The 24,132-nt window shown below is 40.0% G+C and overlaps 1 protein-coding gene across 1 annotated transcript in view; it reads right to left on the bottom strand.

Annotated features, from left to right (window-relative positions):
• Positions 1–2,990: 2,990 nt before the first annotated feature.
• Positions 2,991–24,132, bottom strand: part of CWH43 (cell wall biogenesis 43 C-terminal homolog) — a 39,195-nt gene continuing 18,053 nt past the window's right edge. Inside the window, exons 8-15 of the mRNA XM_050947606.1 lie at positions 22,376–22,455; positions 19,263–19,368; positions 15,465–15,600; positions 13,444–13,593; positions 8,185–8,329; positions 7,475–7,536; positions 6,154–6,309; positions 2,991–3,087 (exon numbers count right to left, since the gene is read on the bottom strand). Coding sequence (XP_050803563.1) covers positions 2,991–3,087; positions 6,154–6,309; positions 7,475–7,536; positions 8,185–8,329; positions 13,444–13,593; positions 15,465–15,600; positions 19,263–19,368; positions 22,376–22,455 — 932 coding nt within the window. The remainder of the gene's footprint in view (positions 3,088–6,153; positions 6,310–7,474; positions 7,537–8,184; positions 8,330–13,443; positions 13,594–15,464; positions 15,601–19,262; positions 19,369–22,375; positions 22,456–24,132) is intronic.

Genomic DNA, 24,132 nt, shown 5'->3' on the forward strand with positions numbered 1-24,132 from the left:
CTGGCAAATATAGGACACTGTGGAGGGGAAGAGGGAGCTGGAGGGTTGCAGGCAGCTGCAGTTCCCAGCACATCCTGAAGAAAGGAGGAAGCATGAAGGAAACTCCATACAAGCCCAGGACCCAGCATCAGGCTGTTTCTCTCTCTGGATTCCTGGGCAGTAGAAGGTGCTGGTGTCTGGGCTGGGGGGCACCCCACAGCTGGACTCTAAGGAATATGGGGTGTGAGTGGGCTCAGGGGCAGGGGAGGGGTGTGGGTGTCTGAGACCAGAGAGGCAGAGGCTTTCCCCCAAAGATGTGCCCAGCTGGCAAATGTGACATATCCAGACTAAGGTGCCCAACAAAAGTGTAACAGAGAAAACGAGCTGCCCTGCTGTAGGAGTTTCTTTAATTCTCTACTCCTGGGGAAAACTTTTTTGTTGTCTCTATTGTTAAAGACATCGATGCGGACAGGTATTTTGAAATAAATGACCAAAATAATTGAAAACTAGTGTGATTCTAATGATGGGTTTCAGAGTGGTAGCCATGTTAGTCTGTATCAGCAAAAAGAACAAGGAGTACTTGTGGCACCTCAGAGACTAACAAATTTATTTGGGCATAAGCTTTCGTAGGCTAAAACCCTGATGAAGTAGGTTTTAGCCCATGAAAGCTTATGCCTAAATAAATTTGTGATTATAGTGTTATTTTGACAAATACAATATGCAGACTTTTGTGGAATTTAAAATATTGTGTGCAGAATTTTTAAATTTTTGGTACAGAATTCTCCCAGGAGTATTCAGTGTGCCCCTACCTGGACAACTGGCTCCTTGTCACACTATCCCAACAAGACCTAACCTCTGCCATCCTCACCCTTCACACTTTCTTCATGTCTCTAGGTATCTGCATCAATGAGGAGAAATCATTGCTTGTTCCTACACAGATTATCGACTTTATTGGCAGACCATTTGGCAGCACTTAGTGCTTTTCTCTCCACTGTGGATGGCACCATCCATGTGTTTACACACCATAAGTTTGTGGCACGGCACGGGTGAAACCCCTTGAATGCCCTGCTAAAGTGCTGGCTAAGCCCTGCTTTCGGGTAGAGAGGCCAAGGGCAGAGGTGCAAAGCAGCCAGCGGGGAGCCCAGCTGCGAGCCCTGACAAGGGCTGGCTCACTGCAATAGACTGAGCTAAGCAGTGACAGCTGGGCTGAAGGTTGGGAGGGCTATAAAAGCCCTGAACAAAACTCAGTTAGGAGGTTAGCCTGGGAGGGGACAGGAGGCTACAGCTCTGTCTCCTCACCACAGGGGGGGAACCTCAAGGGCCAAGAGACCCTGGAATGGGTTGAAAAGGGGATAACTGTTGGGGGATAGAGGGGACTGCACAGTGGCACTGTAAAATAAAGCACAAGGGTGAAACACCAGAAGAAGGCATGAGAACTCTTATTTTACCACCTCAACCCAGGGCGAGAAGGTGGAAACCTGTGCAGACCCTATGACATCGTCCATTTCATGAAAGGTCTCCTCAATACCTTCCCACCAGTACTCAAGCCCACACCCCTGTGAGACCTTAATCTCATTCTCTCCACCCTCATGACATCACCCTCGAAGCCAGTGGCAATGGACCTTGTCTCCCTTCTCTCCATAAAGGTGCTGTCCTTAGCGGTATTACCTCAGCCAGACAGGTCAGTGAACTGGTGGATGGTTTCCTTACAGATACACCCTAAATTGCTCTCGAAGGTAATGTCAAAGTTCCACCTAAATCAATGCATCTGCTTACATGTCTCCTGTCCAAAACCACATGCCTCCCTCCTTCCTGCATTTCCTTGATATCTGCCATGAAATGGCATTCTGCCTCCATAGGACCTGCGCCTTTTGCACATTGTCAAAACTCTTTGTAGCCACTGCCAACCAATCGAGGGGCACTGGAATGGAGGGCTCAAGGGAGCGATTTCCCCCTCACTTTTAAAAGTGGAAGGACTAGTCCCTCCCACTTTTTACAAAAGAAAACACCCTAGGGTGGGGAGCACCAGGCTCGCTCTGCTTCGGAGAGGAGCAGCACCAGCCCCGGTTCTAGGGTGACCAGATGTCCCAATTTTATAGGGACAGTCCCGATTTTGGGGTCTTTTTCTTATATAGGCTCCTATTATGCTACACCCTCTGTCCCGATTTTTCACATTTGCTGTCTGGTCGCCCTACCCTGTTCACCTAGGGCCACCTCACCTCCTCTCTGCATCTCATGCGCAGGCTCTGTGTCTGGCTGCAGCTCCCAGCCTGGCTCCACAGAGGGCCCATTCCAGGCAGAGGAATGCAGTCAGCTGAGTGGCTGTTCTGGCACCACAGCGGCCTCTGGTGGGTAGAAGGCATCAGGAGAAAGGAACAACCTATAACCAGTTCCCTGACAACCCCATGCTCTGCTTTGATGAGCGTAAAGCAGAGAATATGGCCTACATGTTATCCTCTTAATGGACAAACTTGTCATTATAAAATCTAAGGCCTGGTCTACACTGGGGCGGGGCGTCGATGTAAGATACGCAACTTTGAAGTCGACGTATCTTATTTCTACTCACCTCCCATCCTCATGGCACGGGATCAACGGCCGCGGCTCCCCCATCGACTCCGCGACTGCCGCTCGCTCTGGTGGAGTTCCAGAGTCGATGGGAGTGCGTTCAGGGATCAATATATCGCGTCTAGACAAGATGCAATATATCAATCCCCGATAAATCAATCACTACCGGCCGATCCGGCGGGTAGTCTGGATGTACCCTAACAAAACCTTCTCTCTCTCCCACATTAATGACAATTTTGATTGGTAATTTCTTTCTTTAAAAAATGGAGAGAGTGAACATTAAAGAAAAGGTTTTACAATTTCATAAGTTATTAGTCATCACATATTGCAAGACATTGACAATATTATGTAGCCTGGAAGATGCTCAGTCTCTAAAAGGTGTAGTTTTTGTGAGCTGGCAGTTTGATTTAAATCTACAGACCTTGCTTTCTGGTCACACTGATCTGTTATTTCCTCATTCTAGTCTGTGTAAAATACTTGGGAGTACTCATATGAAAATGATGAATATGTTCATAGTTATGTCCATCTTTGTAGGATCCAAACCTAAGAAAAAATAATTAACAAAGCAAAATCATTACAACATAGCTACAATGAATTAACCCATGCAATTAAATGACAACATTTTATAGTGTAATTAACATTTAATCTGAACAATTGTTTTTAAACTAGGCTTCATTTTAAAGTACACTTGTTGAGAACACATTTTTTTTCAAAAAGCAAAGATGGGAGAAAAAAAGCAAGAATGTCTGAAAGGCAAATCACACAGAATGACAGGTCTGAAGCAAAAATAGAAAGTTCCTTGCAGAAAACAAAATGTTTAGTCTATCACAGCAATATGCCACAAAAGTCTATTTGTATCAGAATCAGCAGTTACATCCTGGTACAAGTAAATCATAATTACCTATATGCTCTAGTTATGAAGGAGTGAGTATAACAAACACATTTAAATATGCAGTATAAATGATTACGTGATGGCCCAATACTATGAATATTCCATAAATAGAACTTCAGCTGAATGAGAGTTGTACAGATGCAGTGAAATCCTGGCCCCATTGAAATCAATGGGAGTTTTGTCGTTGACTTTAATGAAGACAGGATTTCACCCGTGAGTGCCTGAAGGCTGAGACTCACTGTTTGTCCAGACTCCCTATTCTTAAAATTATGCCAAAAAGCTGTAAGCTCTAGATGAATGGAGAGAAGTATATTGCATATCACACTTAAACATGTAGATTTTAATTACTGCTTGACTATTACTGAGGTTTTCTTTTACAAAAAGATCAGCATTGTTTATTAACAATGCCAGCATTAGCTAGACATATAAAAACAATAGAAAATTTATTTTTAAAAATTATAGTTAAAAAGGTAAAGCTTGTTCTTGGGAGCTGTCATTTTCCTGCTTTCAAGCAGGAGTTAAAGAAATTAGAACAGAAAGAAACTCGCTCTGCACTGAAATAAATAGACAAAGATCAGGACTTTGAATATGGATTTTAAGTTTCAACACATGGAACAGACTGTGGAAATCTTCAATCACATGCATAACTCAACTGACACCAGTACCTAAAAAACAAATACTGACTGAAATGTACCTCATGAATCTTAAATACTTCTCCCACTGATTTCAATGCAGAACAAATTTCCTTTCTAGCCTTATTTCTCTTACTTCCTATGTATTAGCAGGAAAACAGCACCATCTGCCTCCAAAAACTCTTTTTCTGTAACACTTGTTCTGTTATGACTACATACTATTCTAGACAGATGCAACAATTAAAAATCTTCATGTGTTTAGCATTTATATTGTATTTTATAAACTACTATATAAAATGTCATTCTGAGAGTTGCAGAGGAACACGCAACCCACATTGACTTTAAAAGGAGTCATGAATTAATCCACACATCACCAATGTGAGGTAGGTATCTTCACTTCACAGAGCTGTACACTAGGGTACAGAAAGGCTAAATAACTCAAGGCATATGGCAAATCAGTGGAAGAAATTAATTAGAAATAAGGAGCTCTGGCCTCCTAATCTTGTGCTCAGTCCCGCAGACCATGTTGCCTCCCATGTTATATTTATAAAACCCAGTTTTGTTCCTGTGACCGAAAACCTCCGTGTATTCACCCCTATACGCTACTGTAATAATCGTACAAAATATGCATTGTTAGGTATCATTTGAAAACTAAGAACTCACTGGTCAATAATACCATGGTAAAATGTGTGTAGCAACATTAAATGCAAAGTTTTGAAAACCCCCTGCATGATGTTTTTAGCACATGTTCAAAATCACATAGCCCTCCCCAGACAGAAGTATCCTGGAGGAAATGTGTGTTTACCTCAATTTACATATAAATAATCATGGTGCTTGAGACAGTAGGTAGAGGAGATGGCAAGAAACAGAGTAAATTTGTTTTTCAGCAAACACTGGTGAGAAGAAAGAACATGGAGTCTCCTTCATCAAACTCCAGGTCACCTTCTTTACTCTTTGAATAAACCATTCTTTGAAGGGTAACCCTCAGAAGAATCCACTTCAAGGGTTAACTGGACTACAAAAGAAAGGGGGATCTGTCTCTCTCTCTCCCCTGAGGGTATGTCTACACTATCCACCGGATCGGCAGGTAGCGATCGATTTATCGGGGATCGATATATCACGTCTCATCTAGACGCGATATATCGATCCCCGAACGCATTCCTGTTGACTCCAAACTCCAGCAGTGCGAGCGGCGGTAGCAGAGTCGACAGGGGAGCCGCGGCCGTCGATCCCGCACTGTGAGGACGGGAGGTAAGTCGAAATAAGATACTTCGACTTCAGCTATGCTATTCATGTAGCTGAAGTTGCGTATCTTACATCGACCCCACCCCCTAGTGTAGACCAGACCTAAGAAGACAAAGGAACCAGCCCTTTGACTTTGAGGGGTGACCCTGACCGAAGAATTTGGGCAGCCACATGCCTGGAAACATGGTAAGGATTTTACCTTGAACCAAGTCTAGCGTGTTTAAGTTTTAGTTGCTAGAAAGTGTTTTATCTTTAAACCATTTCTGACTGTAATACCTTATACTAGTACTGTACTCACTAAACACCTCTCTTTGTAGTTAAATAAACTTGTATTTTTAATCTAATCCCATGTTATGTTTAAACTGAACTGTTTGGTAACTCCAGTTAAAGTAGAAAACTGTTGAATATTGACCCTTTACAGGGGGAACAGACCTTTAATAACTTAATTGTCCAAGAGAGAGTAGGACAATGCAGAATGCACATTTTAGGAAAATTTGGGAAGGGGAGTGTGTTAGGGTCATCCTGAAAGGCTGGTGGAAGCCAGAGAGTGACTGGAACATTGCCAACAGGCTGCTGGGGTCTGAGCTGCTGAACCAGGGTTGCACCTACAATCAGATACTCAGGGTATGTGTAACATGCTGTTAGGCTGTTTGTAAGTGGCCCTGGTTGGGAGCTACAACAGTAAAGCATTGTGAGGCACCCAAGGTTGCAGAACAGGTGGTGAAAACCCCTCACTGGTCTGGATTACACCCGAATGTGACAGTTCCTCAAATTTTCCCTTTTGGGTAATACAAATAAATAAATAATGATCATCTTCAAATGTTTTTCTAATACGCTGACCTTGGGTTGAAATGGATGTCCTCAGGAACTTGGCTGGGGTCAATGATGATTTTGTCATTGTCAACATAATTATCCAAGTCATCTGGGATCCTAAATTTGGCCATCTGAACTTCTGAATCACTCAGGCCAGCATGAGAAATACGGGCATAACCCAACCTATCACATCCAAACACACAATTACTTTGAAGAAATAGCTCAAAGTCAAATCACCACATTAAAGCCTTTTTAAATCAGTGCCTTTAACAGTTATTTTAACCCACCAATATAATTCTTTTAATTTCTATAGCATCTTTCATCCAAAGATCTCAAAGCACTCTACATACATAAGCTTCACAACACAATTTTGCATATGGAAAAACTGAGAAATGGTGTAAGTGCCTGAGATTACACAGCAAGTCAGATGTAGGACTAGGAATATTATTTAGAAAGCATTATGTTGTAGTTTACAATCATTAGAATATAATGGTATGTCTCAACAACTTTTTTCAATTAAATTATTTTGAAAGTTTCCAATAAATATTCAGGGAAGAGAAGTGAACTTAAAATACATGTGTAATAATAAAAATTGTGTTATAAATGGCATCTCACCCAATACAGTTGTTCTCTTCGTGTATTCAGTCTCCTTATGGACAATATGGTTTACTACCTTTTATTACTGATAACACTGCAGACTCTATACAGCTACGTCAGAGTGAGCTCGATTCTATTCTGGCTCATGAATCACCAACAGAATTATTTACTAGGGGCTCAGTCCTGCAAGGTGCTAAGCATCCAGCCCTGGTCCAGCAAAGCACTTAGCATGGGGTTAACTTTAAGGACATGAGTATTCTCAATGACGTCAATGCAAAGCTTTGCTGGACAGGGGCCAGAGTGCCCAACACCTCACAAGATCAAACCTCAAGATAACATTTCAGAATTTGTATCACTGGTGGTGATGAGTGAGCAAGAATTCCAGGATGAGATTGCAGAGCTGGGATTTAGGAAAATAAAGTCTTTATGTATTAACCGAGCAGATTTGACCTGGAAGTCTTAGAAACACAAAGATGGAACCCCCATGATGACATTTTTATAGAGTAACTTTACAAAGTAGAATCACACTAAGTCTGACTTCCACTTATCAGGTTCCATATTACTTCATGTTATACCTGACTGCCTGCACGTAGTTTAGTAGTTTGCCTTCAGCCGGTCAGAAAGTTTGATGTAAATTAAAGATGAGAGGTAAGCTCTTCCATTCAAATGAGTTATACAGGTTTCTGTCATGAGATCTAAAAATGATAATGGTAATATATCTAAAACAAGTACATTATCCATTCTGACATACCTTATTAGTCCACGATACATGATATAGTCACACCACCTGTCATTATCCGTACTGTCAATATCCTATAGGGAAAAAATAAAGCAAATATGACAAGATTTCTTTAAAGATGGACCTCAGGTCAGGGCATGTCTCCACTAGGGGCACTATAGCTGCTGCAGTGCCACAGCGCAGATGCTTCCTACATTGACAGAAGGCGTTTTTTCCCTCAATGTAGGTAATCCATGGCCCTGAGCAGCACTAGCTAGGTCGACAGAAGAATTCTTCCATCAACCTAATCTGCATCTACACCAGGGGTTAGGTAGACTTAATTATAGTGCTAAAGGGTATGAATTTTTCACACCCCTGAGCAATGTAGCTAGGTTGATCTAAATTTTAAATGTAGACCAGGCCTCAGTAACAGAATCTGTATGTGGACACAGAACAAGGAAATGATTTGCTTGAGATGTAGTCAAAAGTCGCAAAGGAAACAATCCTGATGTTAGATCCAGGCAGGTAAGTAAAGGAAGACTGATTTTTTTTAAGGTATTTCATTTCTAAAATAATAGTTCCTAGCAGGTAATTGAAAAATGGAACAGATTTTAAAACAAGTTGTTTTTTAAAAGGTATGTGTATTTTCAACCCTACAATCTGCATAGGTTACTGATTTGTAATCTTAAATTCATCTTTTGTAAATAGGTCAATTGTTATAGTTAGTAGTAGTTCTACATTACCTTAACATTGCCATTTTCAATTAGTTCTATGTAATCTCTGGATCCAGGAGCTGAAGTAATATATCCTAGAAATACAAGCTGTCGAGAGCTATTCTTCAACAGGTTTGAAACAGCAATAGCCTGGAGCTTCCTGTCCAAGTCATCTCTGTAAGAAGTGGGAAACGGTTACTAAAAAAAAATTTTTTTTAAAGGATCAAAAAAGAGTCTCACTGATACAAACACAGAAAATCATGGGTTATGCAGTGGAAAACAGTGTGTGAAAGTTTACAAAAATAGGATGCTTTTAAACTTTTGAAATGTTTGACCTATGGCACAAATTAGCTGCAAATAAGAGCTTCTTTCTCCTCAACACACTCCATGAATAGCTTGTTCTAAGTTTTTATACAGAGCTCTAGTCACCATGAATATCTCATCTGAGTATCTTGTGCAGTTAAGACTTTGGATCTGTCTAAATTATAAGTTTAACTGTGTGGCACATTTTGGGACATCCACATTCTAACATGACCTTTTAATTGTACCATGGACAGGACAACCAAATCCTAGCATTGCATTACAGAATCATGCTAAAGTCTAGATAATGGAACAATTTCTCTAACACCATTCGAAAACGGTGTCCCACAAATACTACCAACAGAAATGGTGCTGGAACATGTAGCCTTAAGGATTAATCTGCTTGTTTGTATAGATATATCTTTTCTTATAAATTTGAGTATTTGGTGCAATAGGGTTATAGATTTATATTAAAAATAAGTCTGGCTGTAATGCAAGAGACCTACAGGCCAAAACCCTGTATGTTAAGCTAAGGCAAAGTTAGCACATGTTGCGACCCTTACCCAGAAAAGCAATAATAGACAAAACACCCACGCAGGTGTCTAGAGACCTTTTGCCTAAACCAATAGACAATGGAGGATGGCAAAGGGGATTTTTCCACAGACCTAACAAGTACACCACAAATGCGTACATACCTGTCATCCATACGGACATACATATTAGCCTATGGGGTAAGTGTACCCTAACATTTCTGTGGGGGAAGGATGAAATTTGGGCATAAGAGAAAGGATTTCCGACCAATGCCCTATAAAAGGCGATGCATCTCGCCATTACAGAGGCAATTTAGCCACCTACCTACTCCTCTCTACTCTTCATTGCCTCCACCTTCAACAACGTATCGATGCTACCCATCTACTCCGGCGATTAACTATTAATAGGCCGTACTTTAATTCTTTTCAAACTGTAAGTTTAAGGGACTAGGCTAAGCTTGGTTTCCCTACACCTTAGTTTCAGTTTAAGATTTATTGAGTTAAGTTAAAGAGTAAACAGCTTTAACAGCTCTGCATTTAGCTTCCTCTGCTAGAGGTGTGAAAACGGAACTGCCACAGGTGTGGCCTCATATCTTCCAACACCAGGTTATTAAAACGGAGTGTGAGTATTAACCACGTTTGCAGCTCATAATATTGTATTATCATATGTATCTCTTAAATAACAGTAATACAAGTGTAACTCTGTAATTCTACCTGTTTTACCATTTGCTTACTATTTCATTGATTTTAATAAAAAGTCTTTATGACTATATCTGTCTCAGTTAAGCTTCCTGTCATACCCCCGAAGGTCATTCTATAAACTCTGTGAAGCCTGATTCAGGACGAACTTTATCTTCTGATCAAACAAATTGGTGAGCCGAAACCCATACTAATTAATATCCATAATAATTATTAGTAATACTATTATTAACATTGATTAAAATTAATTAAATAAAATTAAATTAAGTGGATAAATTAAATCAACATTACTAACACACTGCAGATCAGGCTACAAACATGTACTGATTTAACTAAATCAATTTAAAGACTGATTTTAATTTAACCAATGCAGGTTGTGTGCATAGACCACACCAGAAAATCGTTATTCTCCTGTATGTTTGTATTGTAGAACCTTGCACTGGTATTGCTGGACAGATGCAGATCAAAATGCTTTATGCCGGAATATACCTTTCCAGTGCTCTTATTGTATTTACTGAATTTCTAAATATACCTCCCCGGTTCTCTTATTGCATTTATTGGGTTTCTAAATTACTCCAATAAAAATATCAGTGATCCAAGTAGTGGAGTTGGTCTGCTTCCTCCTACAGATAACACACATTTAACACAAGCCAAACAAAGGAATGGTTTAAAGAAGACACTGATCCAGCTCTATACAAAGCTCTGTGCTGAACTATCTTCCTCACAGGTCCTCCCATGTGTTTCTGTGAGAGAAGACTTGCACTGATATAATCTCATTTTTTAAAAAATAAGCCTTTATTAATAGAAAAGCTATGGTTTCTGATTACCGTTCCCCATTTTCAAAAAAAGCAATAAAATTATATTTTAATTAACCAATTATAAAGCCTCCACTATGAATAGGAATTCTCAGAATTAGTCTCAAAACACAATTTACTTTGCATCTGCTTCCTTAGCAAGCTGACAGTAGCCCTATAAACTGATAAACAAAGCAATGCTTAATATGGGATGATCTTGTGTCCCTTCTCCAAAGGAACTGGTGCTCAGGTGGGTTGAAAAAGCAAGTTCCTCCCTCAAAGGACGCTTTTGGCTTCCGAGACTTTCAGCTGCACTTGGGTCATGTTTTCAAACTCTTCTTTGTATCTATGAGGGCTAGAATTTTTTTTTTCTTAAGTGAAAGCTCAGATCCCAATAATCACTTGACTCCTGGAGCTAGGGCTTTTAAGAAAAATCCATCAAATATCATAAGACTTGAGAAATTTGCAAGAATTGGTAACACTGATATTCTCCCCTAAATAAATGGAAAGCTGGGCTGGAGGCTTTAGGTCACTAGAGGAACACTGCTGAAGGGGAGGGCGGAATGGCCAGGGAAGAATACTACTGGAGGGAACTGAAGGCTGGTCAGCAGGTAGGAATGCTGGCACTAAGCACTGAGCTCCTTCCATTCCCTATGCACAGCTACCAGGTGGGCTGCTTGTTTCTATTCCTTTTCAATTTGAATGAACTGGCCTCCAGGAGGTGTTTTCCAGGCCCAGAAACAGCACTCAACCATGCTGAAGTGATGCATGACTGTTGCCAGCAATTGCAGATTGCTCCGCTCTATGTCTTCCAGCAGGGCTGCTTGAGCGGCATCGCATTTTTCTGCACAGTGGCTCTGGTATCGGCTGTGTAAATACTGCAGGATAAGGTGTGAGATGCTTGTAACACTCACAACAGTGCACAGCTGAGTGGGGTCCATGCTTATTGTGCTATGATGTCCGCCTGGGTAACCCAGGCTTGCGAAAAAGGTTTGGTTTGTTTGCTGTTGATTTCAGGGAGGGAGGTAAGCGCATCATGGGAGGCTAATGCCATGTTCCCATAACCACCCGCATCAATGTTTTGGTTCCATAAGGCACTGCAAGCCCAACCCAAAATTCCACTCAGCTACATGCACTGTGGGATAGCTACCCACTGTGCAGTGCTCTGTGAGTTGATGCAAGCCCTGCTAGTGAGATGCATTCTACCAACACAATGAGCATAGTGTGGACACGCAACATTGACTAGCTTTAATCAGAGGCTCGATGTCAACTTAACTTTGTAGTATTGACATGGCCTGAGAGAAACACAGGTGCTTCCCCCTCTCCATGGCCAGTTTCTCCCACTCCTTTCTTGTTGGGATGTGCTTCTCCTCCCTTCTCTGCTACCCTGACAGCCAGATTCTTTGGGGTGGGGACACAAAGTTGAACAGAAAAATGGAAGTGACTGGGCTGCCTGCTTTAAGCTCTCTTTTAGAGGCCAAATTGGGAGCCATTTCAGACCAATTCAGTTTAATTAGTACGACAGTTTCCAAGAAATCCAGCTAAGTAGAAGTGAAGCTTCTGAGGTGGAAAAGTGGTGAGAGGGAACTTAATGGGTAGAAGGAAGCAAACTGATCATTTTAAACTACCTCCCACATTCCCCTGGATCCTGCTGGTTATGGCCAGACACTTTCAACTTGCTTTCTAACATAATTATAATAATTAGGGAGTTTATGGAATTGCCACCAGTAATTGCTTGCAACTCTAGTACAACTCACATTTTCTGTGCTTTCAGCCTGTGATCTCCTCAAGGCAGAATCCTGTTTTTAGCATGGCCCATTCATTAGTTTAAAGTGCCAAGTACACCTTACAACACTAAATAACAACTAAACACAGAGTAAACTGAAAACTGCTTAGCTGTCTCTTCTAGGTTTTAAGCCAGAGGTCCCCAAACTGGAGGAACATTCGAGGGGTGGGGGGAGAGGGACAGCTGGGATCTGAGCCAGCCCTCATGTGAGGGGGAGGAAGCACCACCTACCTCCCTTTCTGGCCCTGACCCCACTAACTAACTCCAGCCTTTTTCAGAAGCATTTTTGCCTTTTATATTCCTTATCGGAATGTATAGTTATCTCTGCATAAATTACAGTAATTAAGAGATAAATCCCTAAATCTAATAATTGGAATCTTAATATTAGCTACTGTGGAAACTAAAGGAAAATGAATTATAACTACTCAAAGATTCACAAAACCTGCCCAATTATTAATATACAGTACACAGCCATAATCAAGACATTCCTTTAAGGAAAGATTGAGAAAGACACTATATTTATTAATCCCCTCAAGCTTTTGATTTATCAGCTCAATTCTTCATTTCAGAAGCTGGAGGTCAGGTTTTACACCTCCAGTTTTAGCTGTCCAGTAAAGGTACTGAACTTGCTTTTTTCTTGCTGTTTATACACTGTATCTTATTAGAAGTCTCAGGATTGCTATCTTTCCGTGCAGAGGGGGAAAAAACACCCTATACTTAGGCCCTATAACTTCTTACCAAGCCACAATTTATGCCGTCTGTACCTGAGTCTATCCTCTCTGATGGAACATAATGGAACTCTATCTACTGAGAGGGAGGAGGCTGAGGTGAGGGGGAGGAATCCAGTACAGTTTCAAAGCCAATCCTGACTCTGTAGACACTAAATAGTCTGCAAAATCAGCATTGTAGTTTTGCAAGGTCTGTAGCAGTGTAAACCTGCATATCTCAGGGATGGCTGAGTGTTGCAGGATACATTTCTACCATAAACTAATAAATCAAGATCCTTTCCCAAACCATTAACTTTATCATACTATCTCCTCCGATGTGCCTGGTTAAAAAGCAATTATTACGGTGGAAAATGTTTAGAGGACATTTACTTTATAAAAACCGCTGCTTAATGTCAATTACATAGAAAATGGAAAGCAAAATGTAACTGAATTTAAAAAAAAAAATCACACACTCTTCATTTCCAAAGTGAGCAACAACAAAATCCACCAGTTTCCCAGTGAAGTTGACAGTCATGGAGATGGCTGGTGCAATCTCTCCCTCAGGGGATGGGAGAAGGTGATGGCTGGATTTCACAATTGGGTATCTTGAGAGAGCCATAATCCTACAGTGAAATAGAAGGAAACTTAATTTTTTCAGTTCTAAAACATGATGAGGATGGTCCATAAACAAGCAGAACAAATACAGACATCAGACTTCAAAACACAAATACTGCGTACAGTGCATTAGGAAAGGTAAGTGAAACTGGACGGTATTCAGCATGTAGATTGATTTTAGCATTTAGGGCCCAATCCAATGGCCACTGAAGTCAGTGAAAGGACTCCTATTATCTTCAATGGACTTTGGATCAGACTCAGTCTTCAGCACATTGCCTCAGCAATCCTTGAGCAAATTTAGCTATCTATGGTAGGCACTAGACCACAGGCTCAGTGCCATATTTTTTGTACACAAAAAAAGCAGAATACAATAAAGTATCTGCATATATTGAAGCATTCAATATCTTTTTACATATATATAAAAACACTTTTTAAAAGTTGTTTTTAAACACGAATAAACATTTTAAAATATTTTGTCAAGGATATACTTCCACTACAGAAAGGAACAGCTGAGAGTCTACCAGCAGGCACTGCAGCACACAGAAAAATGAGAAAGTAAAATCAGTGTGTCATCCACAACTCTTAACAGAACAACTCTTCCAGAAGAATTATCTATTGTGGAAAAGAAGCAGCTGCTTTGATGTCCTAGACAATGCACATACATTACAAGAGGCTCCTGAAAAGCAGCACAATTTCACTAAATATCCTGCCAGCCACAGCACAGGATGGCGAGGACTTCTGAAAAGTGAAAATAAGCCTGATATTTTGACTCAGAGCACCACTGCGAAGTAATTCAAGGAAGGAAGACTGAAATAAATAGTTGATATCCTCCATGCAAAATAGGACTTCATAACAACCATTCTTCCATAACTTTTGATTACAAGTGAGCAGTAATCCAACCTTAACATTGAAAACTTTTCATTCGTTCACCTTCAGTTTGGATTTTTTAAGTGTAGTTTTTACTTTCACAAAATATTTTATGACCTAATATTTTAATGGGAAATTTTGTAGGACCATGTGACCAACTACTTCTTTCTCTACTTCATTTCTCAGTCTTTAAAAATAAATAGGTGGAAGGTTCCTGTAACCAGATTCCTCCAAGTGTTGAGTCACAGGGTAGAAATCAAAAGTAAAGTGTAATAAATGTTACTAGGAAGTTCCATATGCTATTGAAATCTCAAAATTCCCCTTAAAACAATCCAGTATGATAAAAATCGCTATTTCAAGGCAGTGAAGACCTTCAAGTACACCTTGAGTGGTAGCTGGTCAGATAGTAATGTAAAACTGGATACCAGAGACCCGATTACAAAAAACATGCACAGATGTATCTCTCTATATATTTTCCTGCATAAAGTCCAAGCTAGATTCAAACTCATGTTAATCAAAATTCCAAGTTATTCCCAGCACAGTTACATCCCCAGCACAGTTACATCCGCACAATTTATACTGTACTCAAGCCTGAATCCAAATTCCCCAAGGCCAAAATGTACTGAAGAGAAACACCAGCTATCTATAGTGTTTGGAGCAAGGCTCTTCTCAGTCTACCCACTACAAACCAGTAGTAATTCCCTTCATTGTGCTGCAGGATACAAGAATCTGGAGGGCAGACTTTGAAGACTGGCCTTTTCTAAACTGGCATCTTCTTCGCTGCATTCTGTAGCTAGGAACTTGGCACACACTGTTCTCAAAGTCTGCTGTCCAGCCTCCCTGATTTTACCAAGGTTCTGAGTGTCCCTCGTCCACCTTTGGAAAATAAAGGCTGTATTGTACATTAAGTTGCTAAGAACTTTTATCATTAGAGCTTGTGACATTTTAATTCATATTTTTAAAAATCCATTTCTTTCCACACTCACTGTGTCTGTTTCCACAGATAACTCACCCCCACGTGTGATCCCTTGCGCTTGGACCAAAATCAGTGTAAAAACCCAGTTTTTCTCCTAACCACATGGTTGGATCAATGTTCCCAATGAATGGCTTAGAGGCATCACTCTCCAGAATGGTAATAAAATCTGCACCTGGAAGACGAAATTTTGAAAAGCTATAACTGTATAAAAAAACCTCAAAGTTATTCTTCTGATCACACAGGATAGATGCAACTCCCTCTAGCACCAGTCAGTGGCAATTCTACATTGACCAAAGGTTACTAAAGAGTGATGCAAGGTGTTCTCTATCATCCATTGCTGTATACGCTGTTTCTGAAGTGCTCCCAGCCCTTGCTACCTAAGACTCCTCAGTATGGACCCCTTACACCAATAATTCACCCCATTCCACAAAAGTGTTTGTTAATAGTGTTCCTAAAGTCTCTCCTGCCCCGCCCCCCAAGATGGAATTGCAGCCTTACTTCAAGAACACTTTTAGAGCGTTTTATTTAGTACAATAAAAATATGAGTGAAGGACTTGGTGGCTCAGACGATTTGAATGGGACACAGAACTCTTCCTTTCTAGAGATCAGCTCAAATGCAGCTCACACAGGTAATGACTGAAAGTGGATATTATTTGATGACTGCTGATCTATGTAAAATAAGCTAGCCTGGGTCCAGTTCAGAACAGACAGGTGTTCACTTCACAAAAACTCACCATCATATTCGGTACTTTTATTGGCTGTCTCATCAGAGACAAGAAATGAATGAGCACAGCAACTGAGCTGCTCACTCATCATTAGAAATGTCCCCTCAAGGTCAAGGTCGAGGCATGTTGGTAACTGACAACGTGGGAGAAGTTTGCTCTGCCCTCAGACATGATACTTTTATTCTAAGATTCTCATAAAAATCAGGTAATTTTAATCAGAAACAAAGCAATGCTTGCTCATTTTTCAAAGAGCGGAATCTCAAATTTGCTATACCTCAATTACCAGTGAATTTATGAATTTCCTAGAAAGTTATGTAATATTTATATAAAACATAGAATTCTGTAATTTTATATTAAACCTGCGTCACCAGTGGACAGAGATGTAGATTTGTTAATCTAAGGTTTGTCTTGAAATTTCTTACTACTGACATCTGAATTCCTTCTTTTGGAAATAAACATTTCACTAGCACAAAGAAACTTTCAAAAGAAAATAAGTAAATTACTGATCCAGTCATTAATGCTTTTGGTTCATGAAGGCTTCAGTTGATGGGTTTTAATGTGCATGAGAACTAAATACTTTCAATATATTTCTTATATAGATACTTTCAGGTTAAAAACATGGGCTACACTGTTCTATTTGAAGGGGAAAAAAACACTAAGAGAACAAGTATCCAAGGGGTAGCCGTGTTAGTCTGGATCTGTAAAAAGCGACAAAGAGTCCTGTGGCACCTTGTAGACTAACAGACGTATTGGAGCATAAGCTTTTGTGGGAATATTCACCCACGAAAGCCTATGCTCCGATACGTCTGGTAATCTACAAAGTGCCACAGGACTCTTTGTCACTAAGAGGACAGAGAGTGGCCCAACTTTCAACTACCGGAGTTCTGAATTGTTTTTTTAGAGGGTAGGGGTGGCCTACTGAATTGGCCAAAGTGTCAGGTCCCTAAACTCAAAACCATCAGGACACTTGAAGTGGTCAGAGCCATTTGTGCAATAGACCAGTGCTTCTTGTTGCTTCCTAGCCCCCATGTCATATGTCAGCATGACATGCTGCATCAGTGCCTGCAAACTCCGTATTGACATGGAGACAACACCTGCTCAGGGGAACAATTGGTTCCTTTAATAGAAGGGGAACACAAACCATAATGCTAAACCCATCATCAGCATCACTCCTTCCTAATGCCCTTTGTGCACCTTGAGGAACTTGTGTGAGAATAATGTTACAAAGCCTCCCCCACACACTCCAGTTCCACCTGATCTTGGCCCTTTCCATTCATGAGAACAGTAGGGACAATCCTGACACATATGTAGTGCTAGAAAAGCAAATTTTCTTGCTCATATATGTTAAAACCAACATCTTAGAGTATAAAATTAAGTACATTTTAATAAGAATTCCTCTCTCTCATACTACTATTTATAATGTTTATGTTATACATTTCTCAGCTTTGACAATGCAAATAGACTAGTTCATTTCTCAAGTTTATAATTCATGACTAGCCATTTTCATTTTCAGGCACTCAAGAAATGCACAAGGCTGCACTAATTTGCTTGCAGACATTGTAAGGGAATGTTTATTTTAAAACTAGAAGTCTGGTGGCACCTTAAAGACTAACAGATTTATTTGGGCATAAGCTTTCATGGGTAAAAAAATGAAGTGGGTATTTTACCCACGAAAGCTTATGCTCAAATAAATCTGTTAGTCTTTAAGGTGTCACTGAACTCCTCGTTGTTTTTTTGGATACAGACTAACATGGCTACCTTCTGATATTTTAAAACTGTTTCCATTGGAATTAAAACTAATGGAGAAGTTAAAAAAAACTAAATTTGGAGCCAAGTTTATCTGAAAGAGTCTTTAAACTTAAAGACAGGTTTCAGAGTAACAGCCATGATAGTCTGTATCCACAAAAAGAACAGGAGTACTTGTGGCACCTGAGAGACTAACAAATTGATTTGAGCATAAGCTTTTGTGGGCTACAGCTCACTTCTTTGGATGTAGCCCATAAAAGCATATGCTCAAATAAATCTGTTAGTCTCTAAGGTGCCACAAGTACTCCTGTTCTTTTTAAACTTCAACTTTCTTTAAGTAAATATTTTCCTATTTCCACTGTTGTTGTAGCCATGAAGGTCACAGGATATTAGAGAGACAAAGTGGGTGAGGTAATATCTTTAATTGGACCAACCTCTGTCAGGGAAAGAGACAAGCTTTTGCTCTTACAAAGAGCTTTACTTCAGGTCTGGGAAAAGTACTTAGAATGTCACAGCTACATACAAGGTGGAATAGATTGTTAAGCATAAGGAGTTACCACGTGTTGCAAGAGGCCATTCAAGGTGAAGTGGGCAGTTAACACCTCTGCAGTAATACGACAAAGAAGGGTTAGTGGGTTACAGATTGTTAATAACCAAAAAAAATTGTTGTAATGAGTTATAAATTGATTGTCTTTATTGAATCAAAGTGATGAATTTAAGCTCTCAGGCTCATCTTTTGGAAGAATTGTGCAGGTTTCCTTTGAGGATGAGGTCAGATATGGAGTGCCTGACTTGTGAAAAGTGGCCTCATGGTCCTCATCCTCAAAGGAAACCTGCATAGAGCCTGGGCACTTAAATCCATAACTTTGCTAGACATTAAAAAAAATCATTGATTCAATAAAGACACTGGATTTATGGCTCATTACAATAAACCTGTCATCCACTAACCCTCCTTTGTCCTACAACAGCAGAGGTGTTAACTGCCCACTTCACCTTCAATATTTTGCTTACAGAAATGTATTTAGACAATCACTCCTCTCTTTTACAAGAAAGAAAAAAATCTGAGGTTGATTATTGAAAAGTTCTCTCCAGCTGGGAATTCCACTTAAAACCAGTGGTGATATCACTTCCTCTTACTTGTTTGAAGAAAGTGGATTTTTAAGTGTATCACTGACATGATGATAATGGAACAGCTATAAAACACAAAAGTTTAAATAAAACTATTTCACCCTACTGCTGTGAGGAACAGTCCTGTGCTAACAGGAGGATGGATTCAATGATGCAGTAGGTTCTCTTCTTTCTAGCTCCTGTGATTACACCTTGTAGGATATACTCCTAAAATAAGGCTGACACAAAAAGGTACCTGTTTGATTAAGCAGAATTGCTGAACCTTCCAGGTTTGGCCACCCCTCATTGTCATATCCAAACCTGAAAGGCCAGATTGCAGCAGAGAAGTCTCTTGTTGAAGGCTATAAGAAAAGAGAATGAAGAATTAAAAACCTGATAAATTCTATTATGTCTTTTAATCTAAGGTGCCATAAAACAGATCTAAGATTACACATTTTAATTAGTACATGTTCCTAACACAAGTAAGTAGATCACAGAGGTCTGTAGGTATTATTAATAGCACATAATTTCCACAAATAGAGAAAATCAGGAAGTCATGACATTTAAAACGTACCCACACAAATAAGGTAGGCAAATGAATAAGAAGGGGGGAGGGGTTACTCTCTCCCCATTCATGATGTGTCATAAACCTGGATAAATACCACAAAAAAAGTTACCGACAGACATTCACTCACATTTCAGTGTATTTGCATCACCTTTATTCAGACCTTTTCTTGTATTTGCCATCTGTGTTTATTCTAATGAAAACTAGTAGGAACAGTTGTCATAAAAGCAAGTTTTGAGTGAATATTTCAGGATAGTCACAGAGAGAAAATTTCTAATTCATAATTGCAATTATTCACACCAGAAACTTGATTTTATAACATTCATCCACTCATGGAACAAAAACATGTCATGTAACGTGTCCAATCAAAGCAGCTCTAATTTCAAACTGAAGCTATTGAATACTCAAAGCAAAACTAAATTTGTAAGTAAACTGCATGCTGAAATATGTGAGCATAAAACAATCTCTCTCACCTGAAGCTGTCACAGCAACACGCAGCTCTTTGGCCTGATAGGAAGTTTGGATCCCACCCACCCCCTTTAAAAAAAACAATCAAATCTCCTTAATGAATCGAGAAGGGATGCTTCTAACTTGGAATAGTTTGTCAGAAAGGCTCCATTCAGAGCGACATACTAATAAGGTGGTTTGCCTCATTAAGGGTCAGGGGGCCAGGGGCCAGCAAGCCCTGTTCAGTTACCAGACCCAACTGGGAAGGGATCAGGTGATTCCTATAAGAGCTTAAGGGGAGCTGCAGGAAGTAGGGTGGCTCCTGTGTTCTGAATAGAGTTCAAGTGCAGCATTAGTCCTTCCTGGACTTGGGAGACAGCACAGAAGCCCTACAGTGACCGACCTGTTGCTGTGTATAAATGAATTTGTGAGGTAAGAGTCCCATGGTCTTTTCAAAAGCTGGTTCTCCATGGCAGCACAACAGGCCTGTCACTGTACCAGCTTCAGCTTAGATTTTCACTGTGGTTACCCTATACTGCTGAGCATACAAGCAATGGAGCACTGCAACATCAGCCTAGTGACATGTCATGGTTAAGACAGCATTTCAAACAAGAAGCATGTGACCTCTTTTCAAATCAAGGATTTAATTCCAGCTAATAAAGAACGTTATTCCAACTCATCTGATCCAGTTTTAAACAAAATGCTTGTTAGGTGGGTAAATCCTATAGTCTAATCAAAGCACTCCATTTCTGAACTGAAGACTGTAACCCTTATCCAGGACAAAAGATAATGTGGATAAAAACTTGGTACTGTTCACGAAGGGGGATGTATGAAGCTTGGAAATGAATCTGATGTAATATCACACACACTTCAACACTGCCCAGCTCAACAAAATTTGAACAGATTCTACTATGACCCAGCCAAGTTACAGGCACTGAGTTTAGAGTCTCCAGCCTGCTTGGTACAAAACCACTTGCTTGCTTCATTATCACATGTTCTTAGGTCATGAATACATGGGCAACTAGTTGCATCAACATCAGTGAAGTACATGAACTCCCTCATTACCCCTTGAGTTAAATTCTGCCCTAATTAAAGTAACCCTGCATCAGCCAATTGAAGGGGAAAAAAAGTGTACTCACAGACTACCTTATATAATAAAAGTTTTACTAAGGCACTGGAAAGATTGATATCATTCCCCCGGTCAGAGAGTGGAAGTCAGAACAACCATTCACATTCATCCTCATGGAAGGAGGGTGGAAAAAGTGGAAAGACACTCTCTCAAGAAGAGGCAATTTCAACATTTTTCCCAATCCTGGAGATGCCCCAAAACATCTTTACACCATAAAAGCCCTTGGATTTACATTATATTGTAAATCCACACTTTACAGTCCAATGAGTTCTCACTTGTTCTCTCTTCCCACATCCTCTTCTTGCTGTGTCTAATTTTCCTTTCTTTTGCCCTACATTTTCTTTGGACCATTCCCTTTTTCCTACTTGTCTTTCCTCCCTCCTCAGTTTTACACCATACTAATAGTGTCACTATTCATTACTCTCTGCAAGTGCTTTGGAGGCAATTCTAACTTAATTTTAGTCTTCATTTTTCCCATCCATTATTTTTTATTTGTATTACAGAAACACTTAATAGTCCCAAGCAAGATCAGGGCCCCATTGTGATAGCTGCCATATGTATTCATAGCAAGAAAGACAGTTGCTGCATGAAAACAACTGCAATTCAAACAGACAAGGCAGACAAAGGGTGGGAGAAAGGAAGTATTATCCCCCATTTTTTAAAAAACAGATAGGGAAGTAAGGCACAGAGATTGAGGGCTTGTCCACACTACCCACCGGATCAGTGGGCAGTGATCGATCCAGCGGGGTCAATTTATCGTGTCTAGCAAAGATGCAATAAATCAACTGCTGAACGCTCTTCCGTCGACTCCGGTACTCCATCAGAACGAGGAGCACAAGCGGAGTCGATGGGAGAGCATCAGCTGTAGACTTACTGCAATGAAGACACCGCAGTAAGTAGATCTAAGTATGTCTACTTCAACTATGGTATTCGAGTAGCTGAAGTTGCGTATCTTAGATCAACCCAGCGCGGAAGTGTAGACAAGCCCTAAGTGATTTACCCAATGTCATAAAAGAAGTCTGCTACAAAGTCAGGAACTGAGACCAGATCTCCCAAGACCCAGTCCAGTGACTCAACCACAAGACCATTTTCCTCTGTTCCATACATATACTGAGTGACTTGTAGTTGCTGTATATTGCTGGGAAGATTTCTAAGGGATCATTTGTAGATGTTACAGTATGTTTGAAAATATAATTCTTTGTTAAAAAAACAACAACATATTACTCACCCCTTGGCCTAATTTCTTCTCATAAGCTTTATATCGCAGTCCTAATCCTAGCAAACCCACACCAACAAACAGCCATAAGACTTGAAACAGAAAAAACACAGGAAATTAGTTGTGAGAAAGAAAAAGGGAAAGAGTGCAGAGTTAATTTCATGGTCTCAGTTAAACATGGAAGGATATATTCTCTTCTTGGGATTAATATTCAAGGAATGGGAGATACTGTCTGGTTATAGTTAAATCTCCACATATTTCAACAATAACACAGTCCCAAGGAAGTGTAAGTACTTAGAAAGTATCTGCCCATCAGCATACATGCAGATATTTTTTGAAGAAAAATCTATCTGCCTTACATTCATGTCCTCCAAAAACAAAGCAGAAACAGCAGGGTTCATATAGCACTTTCCTTTGTATAGCTGAAATTATCTCTGCTGAAGAACGTGTTACAGAAATTCATAAAGGCAAAAAGAAAATGCTCTGTTTTTTCCTGGCTCTGTACCAGAAATCCTTCTGGAGTATGGAAATATTAATTTGTTAATATTATCTTGCCAAGCAAATAGCTACAGTTTACTTTAAAAACTCCGAGACCTAGAAAGATGCAGTCCCTACCAAACCTCCTTAGAAGCACTTTTCTAAATGTACAAATTGGGAGATTCTTGAAGAAGCACTAAAACCTTATAGAATGTAAATCATAGCTTCTCTGTTGCTTCTGAAGTCTGCCAAATCACAGCAGTGGACAGCTAAGGACTCTCAGGGTTTGGCACTTCATAACTCGGTGATTAAATCACTTTGTGATCATTTCACATATACAAAGGCACATTATGCCTACCAAAAAACTCAGTTAACTCGTGTCAATTCATTCATCAAATCCTTAAACAAACAGTGATAAATTGACATATAATTAATTTTACATTAATATCAAACTCTTGTAAAACAACTTTACCGCACATTTAGGCAAACTTTACTATGAATAATGGCAGGGAAAAAAAGACACATATTTACATGCCTTATAAAGCACAAAGGTGTTTGAGGTAGAAACTGACCAAAGAGCAGTAAAACCTGGGAATGCTGGGGAAGTAAAGCCAGAGGTCAATGTGGCAATAAGTTATAATATCAGCTATCCAGTGAAGCCAGGAGACAGAGTATTTTACTGTTCCATTCTTCTGAAGTTATAACAAGGCTAATGGCTTTGTTTTGGGGGTGGTAAAACTTCTCACATTGACTATAAATATATTTTACTACACCCTAGGTACTTATATGGCCCCACTACCACAGTTTCTGAGCATTTCACCATCTTTAATAATATTCATAACACCCATGAGGGGTAGGGAAGTACCATCATCTCTGTTTTACAGATGGGGAAGTGAGGCACAGAGTGGCTAAGGGATTTGCCCAAGGTCATGCACGTCGTGATGGCAAAGCAGGGACTTGAACACAGGCCTCCTACAGCCTGACCTAATGCCCTAACCTCTACACAACTTCTCTCTCTAATTCTCTATGTAACTAAAAAGCTATTATTGGACTATGTGATCTCAATTCTCCACTATATCTCAGATGTGCTCAGTTGTAGCAGAGAATGGCAGCCACAGGGAGCTGGCTGCAGCTCATTGATCCTCAACCAACAGAAGTTACAGCAGTGAGGCTCCTATGTCCAGTTGTGCCACTGAGGTGAACAGGGTGGTCAACTCACAATTTTATTGCAAGTTTCATGACATTTGGTATTATTTTTACTTAAAACCCCAGCTCATAGAACCATGTTATTT

The sequence above is a fragment of the Gopherus flavomarginatus genome, chromosome 3 (assembly GCF_025201925.1).
Source record: "Gopherus flavomarginatus isolate rGopFla2 chromosome 3, rGopFla2.mat.asm, whole genome shotgun sequence".
NCBI lineage: Eukaryota > Metazoa > Chordata > Testudines > Testudinidae > Gopherus > Gopherus flavomarginatus.